Source organism: Uranotaenia lowii, unplaced genomic scaffold (assembly GCF_029784155.1).
Source record: "Uranotaenia lowii strain MFRU-FL unplaced genomic scaffold, ASM2978415v1 HiC_scaffold_579, whole genome shotgun sequence".
Lineage (NCBI taxonomy): Eukaryota > Metazoa > Arthropoda > Insecta > Diptera > Culicidae > Uranotaenia > Uranotaenia lowii.
In genome coordinates, this window is record NW_026598510.1 from 4865 (window position 1) to 24912 (window position 20048).

Genomic DNA, 20048 nt, shown 5'->3' on the forward strand with positions numbered 1-20048 from the left:
TTTGTAGATTGGACCAAAAACTACTATGTGCAAAATTTTAGCCCAATCGAACTTGTTTAGGGGTGCCTCGAAGTTTCGTTTTTTTCCCTCACAAATCACCAAAGTAGAGAGCAAAGGAAATCTTAAAATCGAAATTTGAATTTTGGTACCAAATGACGTCAAAATGCGTTAAACGTCAAGATCTGGTGTTATCTCGAAAAAAATATTTTGGCCAAAAATCGACTTCTGACTCTTAGCCGGTTTTCCAAAGTCCCAGAAAGTCAATTTTTGACAACCATTTGTTTTTTAGATAATACCAGATCTCAATTTCTGAAAATTTGTGGAGGTGGAGTTGGTGGAGGAAGGACCCAAATGGGCCTAAGGGACGATCAGAAAAAAAATTGTCACATTATCAATAATACTCTCTCCTATTCACGAAAAAAAACTAGAACAAATTTTTTTTTCAGTTTTGCGAATAAAAACCACGGGAAAAAGCTTTAAATTTCCCATTTCAAGCTTAGATGTGCATTAGGCTGGTAATGGATGTATGGCAAAAATTTCATGATCGAATTTTGGAAGCCGATCATATACGTTTTGTAGATTGTCCCAAGAAGCTGACCTGTGTAAAATTCCAACCCAATCGAAGCAAAGTGCTCAAAGTTTCTTTTTTATCCTAACAATCAAATCAAAAAGAAAATAAAAAAAATCGAAATTTTAATTTTGATACCTAACGACTCAAAAATGCATAAAACGACAAAATCTGAATTTTAGTTTCAAATGACTTGGAAATACATAACACGTCGAGATCATCTGGCGTTGTCTAGATAAAAAAAATGGTCAAAAATCGAAAAGTTCCAGAAATTTTTGGAATTCTTTTTTTCGAGATAACATCAGATCTTGATGTATCATGTATTTCTAAGTAATATAGTATAAAAGTTAAAATTTCGATTTTCCGAATTTCCTTTTGTCCCCCTGGTGATCTTGAAAATTTTCAAGTCGATTTTGACAACAAATTCTTTTTCGAGATAACACCAGATTTCGACGTTTTATGCATTTTTAATTCATTTGGCATTAAAATTTAAATCTCGATTTTTCGAATTTTCTTTGGCCCCCCTTTGGTAGTTTTTAAGGGTGAAAAAACCGAAACTTTGGGTGCTTTGAGGCACTCCTTATTCAAGTCTGATCGGACTGAAATTTTGCATAGGCCAGTTTTTGGGCCAATCTACAAAATGTGTATGGTCGGTTTTCGAAATTCGTTATGATCCATGTGGGTGCCGCTCTAATGTGCATACTAGCATTCCTTAAAACACAAATAATATATTAGGGCATATAGTCCGAGTCACTGGCCCTCCTATAGGAGCCCTTTCGCTCCAAAGCAGAAGAAAGAAGAAGAAGAATAATACATCTAAATATTTAGATGAAAAATAATTTAAATGAAAAATTTTGGCATAAAGGTATAAATTTCGATGAAAATTTGAAAATTCTCAATACAAATATTCTAGAATTCGGTATAAAAACTATTGGCAACACTGTAGATAAATTACAAAACACTGTCATAGAGGTGTATTCTCAATGATCATTTCAGTCGAAGTTTTGAGATTGCAGTTTTGAATTCAGTTTTGAGTTGAGGGAAGAAAGTTATAATCGTTGATTTAGATTATATATTTTACTTGACATAAAAAATCAAATAAAAATTTAATCTAATTTTTTTAAATTGGTTATTCAGATGCCAAAACATAGAACATCGCTGTAGGACAAAGGGTTCAAGAAGCTTAATATTTTACAAATTTAAATCGAGAACCGCAGAAAACATTTCAACGCATTAAGGACCGCGAAGGAATTTAGGCCGTCAAACACCAAAAATCGGCACTTTATATCTCAGAAACCTCTGTACCAAATTCAACAAATTTAACATATTTGAGTCATTGAAAGTGTTATGTTTAATTTTGTAGGATAAAGTTTCATGAGTTATGCTTCTTAGTGTTGCATGATAACGGCAAGCGAAAAACGATATATTTCGCATTTGGTCCGCAAAGACTAAGTGAACTTCTAAAAGGGACAAAGAAAAATATAATAGAATTGTAATTCGGCAGATTAGTCAATAAATTTCGATAACGATTTTTCAATTATCCCGACATTTCGATGCCGTTTAGCATCATCTTCAGGGAATTCTAAAATATTGTCAAAAATATCGAAAAACAAATAGACCAGAGCTAGCCACTACAATATCGTCTTTTGGTAGTCAGGTAGTCAGGTAAATTATACCGCTTCGATCAGACCTTGTTGATCGTAGAAATTAAAAGTTAGTATTTGAATATTTAAATAAGTTTAAAATGAAGAAAATTAATTTTTGGATCATCCACAGTGCAACAGAAAAGAAAACAATAGGGAAAAATAGGGTTAACAAAGTGGATAATAAGAATTCGAACTTTACGTGATACGATCTGAAGAAAAATATCAAATTGTATGTTAACCCTTCATTTCATGATTTGGTTGGAAATGATGAGAACATCGAGAAAAAAAAATGATTTTTCACTTTTTCTATACATTAATTGTTGCAAATTGTTACTTTATGAAACGAAGGGTTAAAAGTTAAGATTTCAAATTAAATACATAATATTTTAAAATTCCCTGAAGAAGATGCTAAACAGCATCGAAACGTCGGAAGAATAGAAAAATCGTTATTAAAATATATTGACTAATCTGCCGAATCAAAATCGCGAAAAATATAATTTTCGTGTTTTTGACGCAGTGCAAAGTCGAATTCATGTGGATTGTTTCTTACACGCTCGTTTTTTCATAGCCATTTTCGAGTATTTTTCAACCATTTTATGGTTTTTCTCTTTGAACTTCGAAAATGGTTGTTTTTTAACCACAGCCAATCGTTGAATTTCAACCATTTAGAAAGTTCTGTAGAAAATTTGCAAAATGGTTAAAAATTCAGCATTTTAATGACTGAAAATTCGTCTTTGTTTTTGTTTTCTTCGTAAATTTTGTAGCGCGTCAGTTGTTTCGGCTTAGGTTTTTCCTGTTTTTTTTACGATATATCGCCAAGTTTACTACAAGAAATAGAGAAATATGAGTTGCAGGCTCCAATGAAACAATTGTATCGTAAGTATCGATATGGTGAAAGGTTAATATTATGTGTTAACAGTTTATCACCGCTGGTTTATGATTTTAATTTAATGATTAATGGCATTTCGGTGAATTATACATTCTAATAGGAAGAATTTCAAATGAAAGTAATGAAAATTATAGACGGATAGATTAGATTAGGAAGCATGAAAGGTGTTGAAAATAAGCCAAGAGTGTGATTTGAGAAAACTTCTTGCCGCACAAGACCATTTGTCCCACATCGTATTATTGTCTAGAAGAAACCAGCTCTCGCAATAGAAAACTGCATTTGAGCCGGCCGTACATTTCCTTTTGTCCGATAGGGGTACGAAAAACACGTGCTTCGATCCATCCATGTAACATTGTATAGATCAATGCAAAGTCAGCCTATCGACTTTGCTTCTTCTAGATAATAATACGATGTGGGACAAATGGTCTTGTGCGGCAAGAAGTTTTCTCAAATCACGCTCTTGGCTCATTTTCAACACCTTTCATGCTTCCTAATCTAATCTATCCGTCTATAATTTTCATTACTTTCATTTGAAAATCTTCCTGTTAGAATGTATAATTCACCGAAATGCCATTAATCATTAAATTAAAAGGTTAATATTAATAATATCGATATCTGATTATATCGAATATTTAGGTCAAGCGATCCGATTCCGAGTGCTCGCCATGGAGGAAAATAGAATGGGCAATCCTCCTCCGCGACTAGGAAACTGGAAACAGAAATCAAGGAAGCACAGCTGCCTGAAAAGTCAGACCCGAAAACGAAAATTGTCGACCCGGATGCAGGATAACAATTTCAAGATATTTCTAAAGGTAAGTATTTTTTAGCTAAAAAAAAGAATCTAGTTGGGCTTGTCCGGGAGAGTTAAAGGAATGGTCTTCCGGCTCCCTCATATTAAGAAAAAGCCCCCCACTAAAAACTATCGAATTTTGGGGTTGGTCTAAGGTTCAGTTGAAATAGTTTGTACGAATCTGACCACGCAAGTTCCGATCGGCCTGAGACAATGCAGATAGAAGTTTTGTATCCAAATAAAATTTGATTTATTGCTTCTAAATTTAGGAACGATGCGAATTTCAACAAAGGCTCATTATATGGCATTGAACCCAGTTGATTAAAGAGTCATTCCGGAAAACTTCCGACGATGTTGAATCCAAATTAAGCTGGCTTGTCTACTTCTGGTTCAACTTTGATGGTGCTCATAAACTTATCATGAGACTCACCGGAACGTGGAAGGACTGCAAAAAAAAAATCGGGGTTTCGTAGTGAACCGGATGGATTTCAGAAGATTGATTAGTGATGCAGTTAATAACTTATATAAATGAACTTGATGGTCAAATAAATGCATAATTCAATTAATATTTTTTACGAAAACGTTCCATTTATTTCGAAAAGAATGATTTTTTTTTCAAAAAACGGTTATTTTTCAAGCATTATCCATATTTGAGAGCACGGTTGAAAAATTACCATAGTGCAAGTTCTCTCCGAAATCTCATTTTATGAGTTTTCGCTGAAAACTCATAAAACGACTTAATCCACAAAATTGCCATTATGGTTATTTTTCAAACATTAATGGTTGAAAGTGGCCCAGCGTGTATGCATTTTAAAGTAAGCATTTTTTGCATCGGAAGGTTCTTATCATTGAAAGTTACTTGTGTACTTGCTATACCCTGTTAGTAAAAAAAATAATGGTTTTATATTTATGAATTTTACAATGCTCAGTGGTCCAGAAGGGGAATTTTGCGAGACAAAATTTATAACGCAGAAACCTCAAATGAGATTTCAATTGCCAGCTGCTATAAAATAGTAAATAAAACTCAAATCTGCTATGCCTATAGATTTTTTCTTTTGTTCGATTGTTTACATGCTAGAAAACTATATTGTGACAGAGATTCGATCTCATAATTATTGGCATAGCATACTTGAGTTTTATCCACTATTTTATAGCCGCTGGTAATCAAAATGTAATTTGAAGTAACACTTTATGTTTACACTGTTAGTTTTAAACATGATTGAATCGTATTTCCAAGAAAAATTACCTTTTTTGAAATCAATTTAATAATATTTGTATGAATTTGACCAAAATGGTAGGAAATGAGACTAAATCGCTTTTTTACTATTTTATTGCATTCAGCTATTAAATGTGCGTTAAAAATTCGACTTTTCCACGAAAAATGAGAGGACTCTCTTTTAAAGGGCAGTCTAATGTGTTCATTTGTATTGAAAATTAACAAACTTTGATTTTTTTCTCGAGTTAAAAAAATAACGCATCTGAGATAATTCCAGAAATATTAGATTGATTTTCGAATTAAACAACAAGAGGACAATTTTACTTCATTTTTTCCATTAAAGCATCTTCGCTGAAGACATCTTTTGTCTAAATCTCATAGTTTCTGCTTTATTAATTTTGTCTCGCTAAATTCCCGTTCTGGACCACTGTGCAATGTATTGACAAAATTATGTTTTTTTTTAAATAAATTTTAAATAATAATTAGCCGCTTCGACACATTTTTAATATAACAGTTTTCCATACAAATCAGCAGTGAACCAGAAAAAAATATTTGTCTAGTAAATTTTCATATGACAAGAAGGGCATTGCAGGGAAGAACTGAACTAATTTTATGTAGTTACGAGGTAAGTTCAGGTTCGAGAAATGGACATGTTTCATGTCAGTTATTTACGATTTGATAGAATTCATTTTTTTAGAGGAATTTTCTTTGAACAGTACCTAAGAAATGAATTGGAAATTGGAAATTTGGAAATAAGGTTTTGAACAATATCCGAAAGTTAGAATTAACTTTGTTATTTTCAAATCAGCATTCAAAAATTACATTCTAATTTAGAATATAGGTACAGTAGTTTCTCGATTTTATCACTATTCGATTTTATCAATACTCGCCAAATTCACGCTCGATTTTATCACGGTTATTGTTTCGATTTTATCACTATTTTTAAGAAATCATTCAGAAACCATTACCAGGTCCTTAATTTTCATTCAAAAGCATAGAGCGTCTTTGTTTATGATATTTTTTATAGTTTATGTTATAGTATATAGGTATCCAATAATATGAAAATGCCATTGAACTGCTTATTTTATCTGTATAGTGTTTAAAATCGTCATTTGGATTTTAAAAACGCTTGAAATAATCGACACAAGTATTTTAACGTCATGCTGATGCTAGTGTTGTAACTTGGGTTGGTTAGTCGCTTTAAAAAATTTAAACTTTTTTGGTTATGCGAATCATATAAAAATGTGGGTGAATTTAAGCGTTTTAAAAAAGAGATAAGTGTCTCTGATTTCTTTGTTGAACTTGTTTATTTTAAAGGGTGGCGTGCTTAATCCTTATTGGATAGCCTTTAGTATTGCCTGAATGGATAATTTGGGAAGAATAAAATGAAATTCTGCTAGCTTTGTCTGAAAATATGACTAAGATTTCTGGTTTTCTACATATAAAGACAAAAGATTATCTGCCCATAAAGCAAATTTCGAGAAACACACCGAAAAAGTCTAAGTTGAGCAAATTTCAAAATATTTTTCGAATAAATATACTTTTTAGTTCATCAAAGGTGTTAAGATTAAAATATTGAAATTTGAAATAAGCAGAAACAAATTTTTTGATGCTAATTTTTTTGAACTTTTTTTCAAAATTGAAATAAGAGATAACGACGGTTAAATTTCCATCAAAACAAAATAATTCACTTTAATTAGATGTAGACTATCAAATGGATATACAACATTGTTTTATTTCAAGAAAAAGCCTAAAAATTTGCTTTAGAGAGGAATAATTAGAACTGAAAACGATCCTTTTTGTTTAGTCATCTTTGATAATTACGCCTCATGATCAAAATTTATTGATACAAAACGTTTCCACTACTGAAAATATTATAAATTACTGATTAAAGACAGTAAAAATACTTTTTTCCACTTAAATGTTTAGTTTCGCCAAATCCACGGTTTCGCCATATTCACGGTGAAATTTTTTTTGACCGTGATATAATCGAAAAACTACTGTACATACATTCGAAGTTGAGTACTTTCGGTTGTACGGGGTGACAATGGGTCAAAAAATAATGTTTTTGAATTGTTTTCCCAATAATTCCAGTTTTTCAACTCACATAAAAATAAGGAAACGCAGAAATGTTCGCAGTAAATAAAGGTATAAGCGTGCAAAATATTGATACTTACTCCTAAGAGGGGCGAACATATCGTGTACTTTCCTCAACATTTTGCTGAGTCAGTCGCGAAAATGGAAGAAGTAAGAATGGAAGCGGTCCGAAATGCGATTCGGAAGTATGGAGAGGAAGAAAGCTTCGTGGACAAAAAAAAAAACAATTGGGTGGTCCACCGGGTCCGGTGGACAAAACTTTGGACCGTGAAGTCATGTGTGCTAACGCAAGTAGGAGACTGCCTCGGTTTGGGATACGGCCAAAAAAGTGGAATCCCTTCTCCGTGCCAAGGTATATTTTACCCAGTATTTTGCTGAGTGGATTGGTGAAAATAGAAAAGTAAGCATTAGAGCGGTCCGAAATGCAATCCGGAAGTATGGATATCCGGAAAGTGAAAGTGTAAACTATGAGACAACTTTTAGATGCTGGTGAATATAAATCCTAATATTGCAGGAACGGTCGCAAAATTTTGTACACAATATACAAGACAGCTTTATCTGATTAGCCGAATCATAACAAAAAGATCCTGATAATGATCCTATAAGGATCAAAACGTTGGATCTAAAATAAATAGTTGTTTTTGCTCTTTAAGTAGACTGATAGGCGAAAAAATTTACCCAAAAAAAAGTATGGTGAGAAATGAAGCTTCGTGGACAAGAAAAATTCGGGCGGAAACCGGGTCCGGTGGACAAAACTTTGGACCGCAAAGTCATGTGTGCTAACGCCAGTAGGAGACTGCCTCAGTACGGCCAAAAAAGTGGGATCCTCTCTTCGCAGCATCCATCTTGCCAAAGCAAGATTGGGTCTAAAGACTTATAAGAAGCAGTAGAAGCGGAAGCGGAGTCAAAACAATCACCTTCTGTCAAACTAAGAGCTCGTAAGTTATATGATCAACTGCTGAGTGGAAAATCGGTGTGCGTTAGCATCAACGACGAAACATAAATATTAAAAGTTTGATTACAAAAAACTTCCGGGTGACCAATATAACACTGTTCGGGATGGCCGAAGTATTCACGAGACGGAGTCATTAAATTTGAAAGAAAAATTCGGTGAAAATGCAATGGTTTGTTAAGCCATATGGACCAAGCCGAATCGCAACTCCAACTGCATAATGAAAAGGTTGACAAAAGTAAGTAACACTGTAAGAAATAAGAAATAAATTTATCAAAATTTAAAAGTTGAACAGTATTATCTGTACTAAAAATAGTAAAACTACCAAATCAAGTATCGAGTATGACCACCTTTGGTATTCTCGATTGCAAGTGAGCGTCGCGATGCCTATTTAGTATTTATTAGGGTTTCTGGACAATGTAGATAGGGTAGAGTACACTCCCAAATTTCCTTAATTGCTGTTTTTCAGTTCCCAATTTTTCATGATTTTTTTATGTTCAAAGGATTTTTGAACTGACTTTTAAATGGCTCAATTGAGTTATATTTTGACGACTTGGGTTTTTTTAGGCTTATAAAAATATTTTACAGTATTTACTAGATCGAATATGAGTAATGGGCTCAATCTCAAACTGTTTTTTAAATTAACCCTAGAATTTATACAAAAACTTCAAATCCTTCAGACATATCTATAATAAACAGACACAAATGCTGAAGAAATAAAAATTAAAGCTTATTATTCAGTGAATATTTAGGTGTTTATTTTGCTTGGCGACCGTTAAAAATTGTTCTCATTTGTTTCAAAGCGGTCGTATGGCAAAAATGACCTAAAACTTACTCCGACTTAACACGATGAGTTTTTACGGCAGACCTTCATCACTACTTTTGTTACTAAAATTCAATAATGACGTCTAGCCGTTTTTGCGAGGAAACATCTCTGTCGCTGTCTGGATTTGATCAGCTTTTCTTCGAGAACGCATAAACGATATAAACCGAAAATGGATTCAACGCGGCGTAATTCACAACAAAAAGGTCCAGCCTGTGGGTTGGGATTGTTGATCACCACACAGACAGGCGTTACAATCATTGTAATAATAATAAAGACATTTAAGGAAACGGGGTTAACCGTCCATTCCGAACGAGAAAGTTGATGGACGAGACTGTTGTTTTGTTTTTCTGGATGATGTCAATCTGCATGGGGGAAAGCACGTGGTCAAATAAAATCGTCGGGACCACATCAGAAGCTTCCTTGGGCTAAATTATTGTTTTTGACCCCCTCAGAACAATAACAATACGAGGCGTTAGACTGTGGAAACCCCCTAATTAGGACTTGGAAAACAGATAGACATAAGGATGGATGTCCCATTCAGTTCGAAACACATTGTGCAACACCGCTCGACCTTGAAAAACGCAAACGACACAAACGCATTAAAAACGCGGTGTAAACAAACGATTGAGATTTTCACCTTCTGTTTTAGATCATTACCACTCGGTCTATATTAGTCTAAATTCGTTCAAACCGTACCTATGTGTACATGTGAACTTGAGAAGCAAAGGAAAATGGTGAGAGAAAAATCATTACAGCAGGCGTCGCCATTCATTTGATTAATGATTCCGACAAGTGCTACCACTACTCGTAAGACATTATACGTAGTTGAAGCAAAAAAAGAAAAAAAAAACAAAACACTTCGAGAGTTTAACGGCTCACTTTCGACAAAAAATCAACAAAACCGCTCATGACTTCTAATTACAATCTCTGCGTTGCCGCCGGTCATTGCATTCAGAAGATTTTAGAACCCGGGGTGCTGTCCTTCCGAATTATTCGCATCTGGATGACGCATCTTGAGGTTTTCGGTAATCGAAAGTGACTTAAAAATGTGTGAAAATTGCTTTTTATGACTTACCGTTTTCACGCCGGGCATCGAACTACCTTCAATCGACGACGATTCCTCTCCCCTGCTCGCCACCATCGACTCCATGCCGCTCATCAATACCGAAGCACCGAGGAACTTGTTTAGCAGGGCTCGAGCTTCCCGATCCTCGACCGAATCACCGGTTTCTTCGACTGGAAGATTTTTTTTTGTTTACAAATTAGAACATATTCTGTGTCACAATTTTTGTTCAAACTTACCATTATCGGCATTCCGCATCCGATCCAAAACGTCCTGAACACCGGACACTCGGCTGCTGTCGTTGAGGAATGATCTGGTTTGTCGGCTCGAGCTAGAACTGGAGCTCTTTCGGAACACGACACCGTCCTCGTCTTCGTTTTTCTGATCACCACTCCAACTAGACGTTAACAAGCTCTCACGAACCGTCGACTTCGAACCTGAAGACCTCAGTTCCAAATCGTTCTCGTCAAACTCCACCGATCCCGATCGAACCGAGCTGATTTCACAGGGTGTTGACGATCGACTGGAATGGCTCTGAGTCGATCTCAAGATCAATCCGGCTTTTGGGTAAGTTTTCTCCGAAAGCAATGACGAAGAGGATTCTTTGTGCACAAAACGTTCGGTCAGCTCCTTAACCGATCCTTTCCGAACGACTTTACCATCTCGAGGTGCTCCATCGTCCAAGATTCCCACTTCAGTCGTTACATGACTACCTCCATTGCTAATTTTCTCCGTCTTAGTCACCGAGATTAGGCCTTTGCGAGAGTTCTCCCTTTCCAACAGCTTATCACGTACATCAGACAATTTCCTGTTGCCTCCTTCCATCCTTAAGTCATCAAAATCCTTAGCGTCCGAAGAATACAGCATGGTTTTGCGTTCTCCAACGGCTGGGCCTCCGTTTTCCGAGTACAGCGTCTCTGACATGAACGAGCCGCTGATTTTGGACGAGGTTTCCATGTCGGCTGCTGCCGGTGCTGCCGGTTTCTTCTTCAACGCGCGAATACCGAACAGTGGCAGACCATTCTCATCGGTTGGCCCGACGCCGTAGCTGGATGTGATGCAATCCGTAGGCTTGGTTTCTTTCGGTACCTCCCGCATTATTGTGTTCGTTGGTTTCTTGGTGGAGGTGACCGTTGAGTTCGTTTTGAAGGTGCGAGTAGTTTCTGAGGCCTTCTTCAGAATGTTGGTCGTTGCCCAGATTGGTTTGTCAGTGACGTCCTTCTGCGGTGCCTTTTCTGCAACTTTTTGAGTCTTCGTGGTGATTGTTGAAGTAGTCGTAGTAGTAGCTTTTCCATTCATCGTAGGCTTGGCCTTCGACGGACTGACGCTTCGCTGAACTGGTTCCGATTGCTTCTCCACCAACTTAATTTCTACGTCTTGAGATATTTTCCGCATAGCTCGTGTGGGACTGACTTCCGTTTTTCTTTTGGGGCTGACATCTCTCACTCTACCATTCATTTTAACCGTTGTTGTAGTTGTAGTTGTGGTAGTCGTCGTAGACTTCTCTCCCATCTTCTTTGCCAAACGAATCTGAGCTCGAATGCGCCTTCTCTGTTCATAACCAGTAACAGCTTCCAACATTTTCTCCAACGTTTCCAGATCAAATATTTCCTCAATAACAGTGGTATCAACCGAACTCTTGCGTCTCAGCGTAGCTGTATTGGAGCCCACATTACGACCCGAATCCATTCGCTTCAACTCAACTCCGAATTTGTTAGTGCTTTTCACCGTTTCCTGCTGCGTTTGCTGCTGCTCCTCAATCTTACCCGATCTTTGCGTTTGATCAACCGACTCACGGCGACCGGAATTGATGTGCTCCAGCGAACAAACCGTGTGACTCATGTAGGAAGGTTTATTTCCCGGAGCTGGCATCTCCTTCGAGATGGAGCGTTCGTATTTCTCCGTGATTGAGGATCGCTTCACATTGGTTTGAGCGTCCTCCTGAACAGACTTCGATTTTGCTACCTCGGAGGTTTCCAGCTTCGACGAAGAGATCCTCTTTTCGAACAAATCTTTCTTATTTGAAACCGTGTCCCGTATGTAAGCTGGAGTCTTGTTCGTTCCGCTATCGCGACGTCCCTTGGAAGCGTCTTTCGGTTCAACGTCTTCCGCTTTCTTGAAAACACCAATATCCGTCAACTTAACGTCTTTCTTGTTTGTCTCCTGCACAGTTGTTTGCTTCTCTTCCGTCACCGTTGTCTGTTCTTTCTTGCGACGATCTTCCCAGATAGATGGACGGCTCAGTATATCTTTCTGCTTCGCCAGCTCAGACGCTGCAGCCTTGTTACCTGTTTCGAAGATTTGTTTAGCCTTCTTAACCGCTTCGGTGCTCCGGAGTCCAACATTTTGCGTTACCTTCTCCCGAGGCTTAGTCAGTGTAGCCGTAGTGTATCTCTCGGTTATGTTTGCCTTCTGATCTTCCGAATCTTCATCCACGACTCGCTCGTGTCGTGTTGTTTGTTTCATAACATTCTTAACCAGTTCCGGCGATTTCTGCGGAGTACCTGCCGCCGAAATGAACTTCTTCTTCTTTTCCGAAACACTCAACAAAGATTCGTCGTCAACTTCAACCATGCTTCGGTCTACGTCATCTACCGTAACACTAACACTTGAAGTGTTCATTTCAGACGTCGTATTCGCACCATGTGCGAACTTTGAAATCTTATCATTGACACTTAGCAAACACTCATCCGATTCAGTCACGTCAATGGTCACCTTACACTCTGGAACAAACGGCCCGGAAGTTTTGATCTTCTTCACCTCCTCAGCGGTCGAAATGAACTTCGTCACCTTATCCGATACACTCAGCAAGCACTCGTCCGACTTCAAGTGTTCATCCAAATCGTCGAACTCCTGTCGCACGAACCGGTTCGGTGTCTTCCCTAAGACATCATTCAACCGATTAGCTTCCTCGGCGAACTTGGAAACCTTTTCCGTCACGCTGAGCAGCGATTCATCGTCCTCGGTAACCCGATCCAGGTTGGTGATGCGCATTGCCCGAGCAGCTCGCACTTCCTGGTCTTCCACTTCGGTAATTTCACAGCCGATGTAGTCGTTCGTTGCTTCCTCGAAAATGGGAATGTTGTTCACCTTGGGAGCCGGTTTGGGTTCGTCGTCCGGTTCCTGAACGGTGTCCGGGAACCGAGGCTTTCCGGTGTCCTCTTCAGGGGATACTGGGATTGGGATCAGCTTATTAGGGGTAGGTTCCCGGGATGATTTCGCCTGCTGGATGTCTATGACAACGTTGTCTAGATTGTCCGATTCGATCATCGGCTTCGTCGAGAGGTTGATGGTCTTGGTGGTGATGCATTTGACCGGACGATCCGAAGATGTTCTTCTAGTTGAGCTTGCCGTATTGGTGACCGTTGAAGACTTTGTCGTAAGCGAGGACCGTTTATTGGTACTAGCAGCAACGTTGTTCGATTTCAGAATATTTTCGTTCGAAATTCGACTAGTTAATCTAGATGTCTTATTCATGGGACCTGAATCTTTGCGCTCAGACACTGGATGTTTCTTGGTCGTTGTCACTGTAGTGGTCGTGGTTTTAACAGTTGTCACCATATCGTCGTCATACTCGTTCTCGGAGATGCCGGTATCTTTATCAGATTCAACAACCAAATCTTCCACGAATTTCCTAGTAGTTTTGGCGGTAGCTTTCGACGTAGCTCGATTCGAACGATCTTCAACAATAACCTTAGCGTGGATCGGTTTGCGAACGGGCTCAATTTTAATTTTAGCCACTGTAATATGGTTCTTGGTCTTGTCCTGCTTAGTTGGACTAACGTCCTGAGGTCGACGTTTATCAGGACTGGTAGCCGGTGTACGAGTTTTTCCGGTGATTCGACTGGTTCGGTCACTAACCGATTCGGTCTTATCCAATGCAGCTCGACGCTTAACATCGAAATCGGAAGAACTTTTGTTGGTGACGACCTTGCTACTGGTAGAACGTCTCTCAAACCTGTTGTCCGAGGTCTGCTTGGTGAGGATTTTATCGGACTTTTTCGTCTCGATCACCGGTTGAATAGTGATTTCGGTTATCGAGAGGTTCTTGCCTTCTTTCTTCTGGCTTACGAGAATGTCCGCCTTGGAAGTGGAGGTGGATTTCGTGACGATAGTTTCCGTTTGCGAAGTTTTCCTGGTAGGTGAACCGGAAATCTTGCGAATCGGACTGGTATCTTGTTGGATCGAATTCGAGGTCTTTCGGGTCGGAGATTTTTCCGTCGGTGTTGGCGAGCGCTCATGAGAACGAGAACAACGATGAACTTCCGATAACTTTCTACTCGGAGAATCTTCCTTCATGCGACGATCTGGAGATGGATGCGATTGCTTACGAACCGGGGATTGTTCCTTGGGACGTTCTTCTTTGAGACGGCGTTCGGGTGAAGGTTGAGAATACTTCCGAACGGGTGACGGTTCCTTAACGGACTGTACAGGACGACGTTCAGGAGAAGGTTGAGAGTGCTTCCTCATCGGAGATGTGGATTTAACTGGAGATGGTTCTTTGGAAACTTTTCTTACTGGAGACGTCTCTTTCATAGCTTCCGAAGGTCTTCTGGTTGGAGAAATATTTTTGGAAGAAGTTCGACGTTCGCTGTTGATGAACTCACTTGCTCTACGAGCAGATTTCATCGCTTCGGTTTCAATAGTTTTGACTTCCTGTTCAATCTTCTTACGCTTCTCACGCATCTCGGAAGTACGCGTTATCGTGTTGTCATACGTGCTGAAGATACTGTTTTTGTTCTCCTCTCCCTTTTCTACACTGTCCGTTTTATCGCCCATGCCGAGTATTTTGCGACAGCGTTCTTCGAACGTCTCAGTTCGCCGCAGCGGTGGCTTTTGCTTGCCAGTTGTCTTCTTAACATCCTTGCTATCCACGTCTACTTCTTCAACTGTTGTAGTAACCTCAATGTCGTCGGTTACGTTCTCCAGTTTGACATTAACAGTGATGTCGTCCAGGTCGGTGATTTGTTTGCTGGTGTCGAACACCTCAACGTCTTCACGGATTTGACGCTGAGATTTGCCGCTTGTTGAAACTGTAATCGTTGTATCGACATCGAACTTATCGGACGAGCTTTCGCGAATCAGTTGCGCGTAGATATCTCGTTTTACCGTGGGTTTTGATTCTGGCATATCAACGGAACAGAACGGAGAACCTTCTTTTGGTGTTTTGCTCGGAGAAGCATGGCGTGACAACTTGTCCGGGGAAGGTCCTCTAGGGGTCATATCCGGGGTGTTTTGTGGAACTTTTTTGGGACTAGCAGATCGCTCTTTCTGAGACGTTGTTCTTTCAACGCTATCGTAGCTGTCGTTGTTGAAGGTTGATTCCTGGGTCGAAGATTCCTTGAACGTCGATTGCTTACGTTCGGATGTGATAGTTGGCTTCATGTAGTCGCGATTGGACAGCTCCGAACGACTTGTTCGGGTAGTAGTGTGGGAACTGAAACGACTAGTATCGGAGTCTCGGGATGGAGATCGTCGATCACGTCGGGACTTATCGGGACTTACGCTTGATCGACCTGTGGTTGAAGTAGAGCGGACTGATCGTACGCTTCCAGTTGGTGAAACGCAGCGTAGCGAGCGAGCAAACGAATCATGAGCAGCACTCATGTCCACCGAAATCTTATGCTGTGCGGTGCTTTGTGACGTTTCAACGTGTTCGCTTCGTTCCCGATCAGCACGTTCATCTAGGATGAATTGCTGGTTAGTTATTTTATCGGAGATATCTCGTTTAGTGTTTCGGTTTTCGATTTCGTCTTGCTTGTGAAATGTGGACGCTTCCGATTCTCGTCGGCTTTGAGACTTGCTCACAGTTGTCGAAGTGGAGGAGGAAGACGCCATGTGCTGTGTTTCTACTTGTCCAGTTTTTTCGAAAGAACGGGTCGTGACTGTTGTTCCGTCGTCCAATTTCTTGGTAATGGTGATCTGTTTCGTGGTAGGATTGATCATTACAACATCTTTCGACAGGATTTGTCCAGGTTGTTCAAGAAGTTTGAAGGCTTCACTAACACGATCCGGGTCTCTGGACAACGGCTTGCTAGCTATGTTTCCATCAACTTCCTGACTCTGTTGGCTGGAGCTGAGCTTCTCTTCTCGAGTACTGCTGGAAGTAGTGGTTTTTTGACTGTTCGACTCTTTAATACTCGAATTAGCGCCACTGAATTCTTTGATGGGTGCGAAGTCCATATCGTCGTTGGAAGTAGTTTGATGAGACCGAATCACTCTCGAAGAAGATGTAGTGACGGACGAGGATTTCTTCTGAATTTTACAACCATCGTCCCCCTCGATCACAGTATTTTCGGCGAGATACGTAGACGACTGATCGCCTTTGCTGTGCACAAAGTTCTTATCATCCCCGTCCATACGTTCGCTGTGCGCTTCCTCATTCCTACCGGCGAATGAGGTTCGCCCATCTTTGATGTCTTTAGTTCCTTCGGTAGTGGCGGTACTACGGACGGTGTGTGTTTTGCCATCGGTGCTCAGTTCCTCTGAAGTCGTTATGTTCCAGCCACTGTTGTCCGATGGGATGACTGTTCCAAACCTGTTACAAAAAAACAATTTCATTTCTTCAATATTCCAACAAATATTCCAGTAAACCTCTCACCTGGTGGGACTCTCGGAGTCCCGAATCTCCTTGGTCTTGAAACTTTCGAAGCTGTGGTCGGCTAGGGAGTCTCCGTGACTTGCGCCCGTTGACTTAGCCGTGATGCCGAATTTGGTGTTGGTGTTCTCCATGATGAAGCCGATGGTGGGGATGGAAATCGGAGTTTCCACCTGGTCGTACAGTGCCTTCAGTCGCTCCTCGCGGAGTTTGTACATATGCGCCCGGATCTCCCGCTTCCGGCCGAAGTCCTGTGCCTCGTGCCACTGCAATAGAAAAAGAAATGGAGGGGGGAGGGGTCCGTTAGCAAGTTTTCATCAATCATTGAATATATTTGTACGTGTTAGTAATGTTATCCTATAAGAACAGTATTCTAGTTGACATGTAAGAAAGACTCCAATCCACTGTAAAGTGTATCAATACAAAGTCAGTTCTATGACTGTCTGGCGGTATCGGAACTGATAGTATCGAATTACCCACATTGGAAGAAGACAAAATTACAACGCTCAGTCTAGTTTGTAGTCAGTTATCCACGAAAACTTCAGCGCGCGAAATGTTCATCCTCTGGTGGTTCTCAGCACTCATCCTAGTGCAGCAATGCAAACTGGGCGGATCGGCTGCAGCAGAGCTGCGCCGTTATGGCGACTTCCGCGATTGGTATCTAGATAACGTTTTCCTCCCGAACCGGAAACCTGTGTTACCCCGAGCGGGTAAAACCATGGAAGCGTACCGGGCCATGGATACCCCGATGTACGAGTACGATTGCGATGGTAGGTTTAAATTTGGTAAAAAAAATTCAAAGTTTGTTGGAATCGGTTTTTTTTTTCTTTTAACAGTCCACTATGATCTTATTTGGAGGGAGTTAAGTTTTCTGAGAAACCTTCTGGATAAATGTGGCAACTGTAGTCGTCAGGATCAGTTTCCGGTATCGGATGAACCGTTTTGTCGCAGGGAACTTTGTCATCCAGGGGTGAGTTGTCGGCAGATCAACGACGTACCGCACTGTGGGCTCTGTCCGATAGGGTTTGACGGGGATGGAAGAGTTTGTCAGAAGAGGAATCTGTGTTTGGAAAACCCCTGCTTCCAGGGCGTGGATTGTACGATTAGTGAAGACTTTCCGTATTACAGCTGTGGGTCTTGTCCAAGTGGTTACGAAGGTGATGGTAAAGAGTGTCGTAGAATGGATGTATGCGGTTCAAAGCCTTGCTTCAGCGGGGTAAGCTGCCAGTGGAAGAAAGAGCCCCCGCACTTTGAATGTGGAGAATGTCCCAAGGGTTTCGAGGGTAACGGAAAGTTCTGTAGCAGGAATGCATGTCAACTGAAGCCTTGTTTTTCGGGGGTTAGCTGTCAGAAGAAACTTGCTGAACCGTTTTTTGTCTGCGGAGAGTGTCCGGTGGGAATGGCTGGTAATGGAGTGATGTGTGGGAAAGATTCTGATTTGGACGGTTATCCGGATGAGAAGTTGAGTTGTTCGGATCCGGTGTGTCGAAGCGATAATTGTAGATTGCTGCCGAACTCCGGGCAGGAAGATCGGAATCGAGACGGAATTGGTGATGCCTGTGAGCTGGATGTGGACTTTGATGGGAAGAAAAATGAGTTGGATAATTGTCCGTACGATGCTAATCCTGGTCAGGAGGATAGCGATGGAGATTTTATTGGAGATAAGTGCGATAATTGTGTTTACGTGAGTAATACGCTTCAGTTAGACTTGGATGGAGATGGAATTGGAAACTCGTGTGACGACGATGTGGACGGTGATGGTATAGCGAATCGCCACGATAATTGCGTGCTCGTTCACAATGCTGATCAGGTGGATAGGGACGGAGATGGCATTGGTGATGCTTGTGACAACTGTCCAGATGGTTGGAATCCCAAACAGGAAGATTCTGACGGTGATGAGGTGGGAGATGTTTGCGATACCGAGCGAGATCAAGATGAAGATGGCGTTCAAGACGATAGAGACAACTGCAGGGAGTTAGCAAACGTCGATCAGTTGGATAGCGATGGTGATGGGCTGGGAGATGCCTGTGATGACGATCGAGATAACGATGGAGTTCCGAATGATGAAGACAATTGCATGCTCATAGCGAACGCTGATCAAAAAGATGAAAATGGTACGTACAAGTAGATGAACTTAAGCCGACATAACAAAATTCACTACAAATTTCAGCAAATGGTGTTGGCGACGCCTGTGAACTGGACTTCGATGGGGATGGAATCGTCGATTGGCTGGACAACTGTCCTAGGAATGCTGAAATAAAGCATTCAGATTTCCGCAATTTCACCACGGTAGCTTTGGATCCGTTTGGAGACAGTCAGCAGGATCCATATTGGGAGATCCGTAACAAGGGGGCAGAAATCTTTCAAAAGTTCAACAGCGACCCTGGACTAGCGATCGGGTATGTTTTTCTTTATCAAAAGTTTCGAACCTGAGTGGCTTCCTATCATGTATTCTATTTTCAACAGTCGTGATCGTATGCGAGGGGTAGATTTCGAGGGTACCTTCCACGTCAACGATCCACTGTACGGCGATGATGATTTTGTTGGATTTGTCTTCGGCTACGTCAAAAACAGGAAGTTCTACGTAGTTTCGTGGAAACAAGCTTACCAATACTATTGGGAAATGAACCCATTTATTGCCAAAGCAACTTCTGGGATATTATTAAAATTGGTCAACAGTACCACTGGGCCAGGAGTCACACTCAGAAACAGTTTGTGGAACGATGGCAGTATTGAGGGCCAAACGAAACTGCTGTGGCAAGATACGGTTAAACGGGGATGGGCCTTCAAAACGGCTTATCGCTGGAGATTGCTGCATCGTCCCGCCATAGGTTTGATACGTTTCCAACTGTACAAGGGCACGGATTTGCAGGCCGACTCGGGAAACATTTTCGATCGAACTATCCGAGGAGGACGGCTGGGAGTCTATTGCTTTTCGCAAGCCGGTATCACCTGGTCCAACTTGATATACCGATGCGAGGGTGAGTCAACAACCATGCTGGTAAATGTTTTCATCACAATAAAGCTTTTTTACAGATACAATTCCGAAAAATATATACAACGAAATCGAGGGCAGATTGAGCTGGCAGCAAAAACGTAAAATCAAAGTAGCCGATACTCTGTGGTAACCTTAGTTACAACTTCATACACGATTGAACCCAATAGGTCAATCTTTATTGAGGAACGTTTTGAAGAAGTATAGCAATAAATCATTTACTTAAGGTAATGATGCCAACATTTTTTCCTTATCTGAAACCCACAAAAAGATGTTACCGTGGCGATCTTCTAACTTGAATTTCGAATTCTAAGTCTACCAAACGATTGTGTTCAATTTAAAATGCCTAATCCTCTCTACCCGATGGTTATTTATTTCTTAATTTGAATCGTCGTTCATCAACGACAC

The 20048-nt window shown here is 40.4% G+C and overlaps 2 protein-coding genes across 2 annotated transcripts; one reads left to right on the plus strand and one right to left on the minus strand.

The window, feature by feature from the left end:
• Window positions 1-9945: 9945 nt before the first annotated feature.
• On the minus strand, window positions 9946-16908 carry LOC129760336 (microtubule-associated protein futsch-like). Its single transcript, XM_055757973.1, has 3 exons — window positions 16649-16908; window positions 10287-16585; window positions 9946-10220 (listed from the first exon to the last, which is right to left on the minus strand). The coding sequence occupies exons 1-3, from the start codon at window positions 16861-16863 to the stop codon at window positions 9946-9948; spliced, it is 6789 nt and encodes a 2262-aa protein (XP_055613948.1). The 5' UTR covers window positions 16864-16908.
• Window positions 15131-19842, plus strand: LOC129760335 (cartilage oligomeric matrix protein-like). The gene is made up of 5 exons (XM_055757972.1): window positions 15131-17415; window positions 17482-18759; window positions 18816-19044; window positions 19112-19626; window positions 19682-19842. Exons 1-5 carry the CDS (start codon window positions 17199-17201, stop codon window positions 19771-19773), a joined length of 2331 nt encoding a protein of 776 aa, XP_055613947.1. The 5' UTR covers window positions 15131-17198; the 3' UTR covers window positions 19774-19842.
• The last annotated feature ends 206 nt before the right edge of the window (window positions 19843-20048 follow it).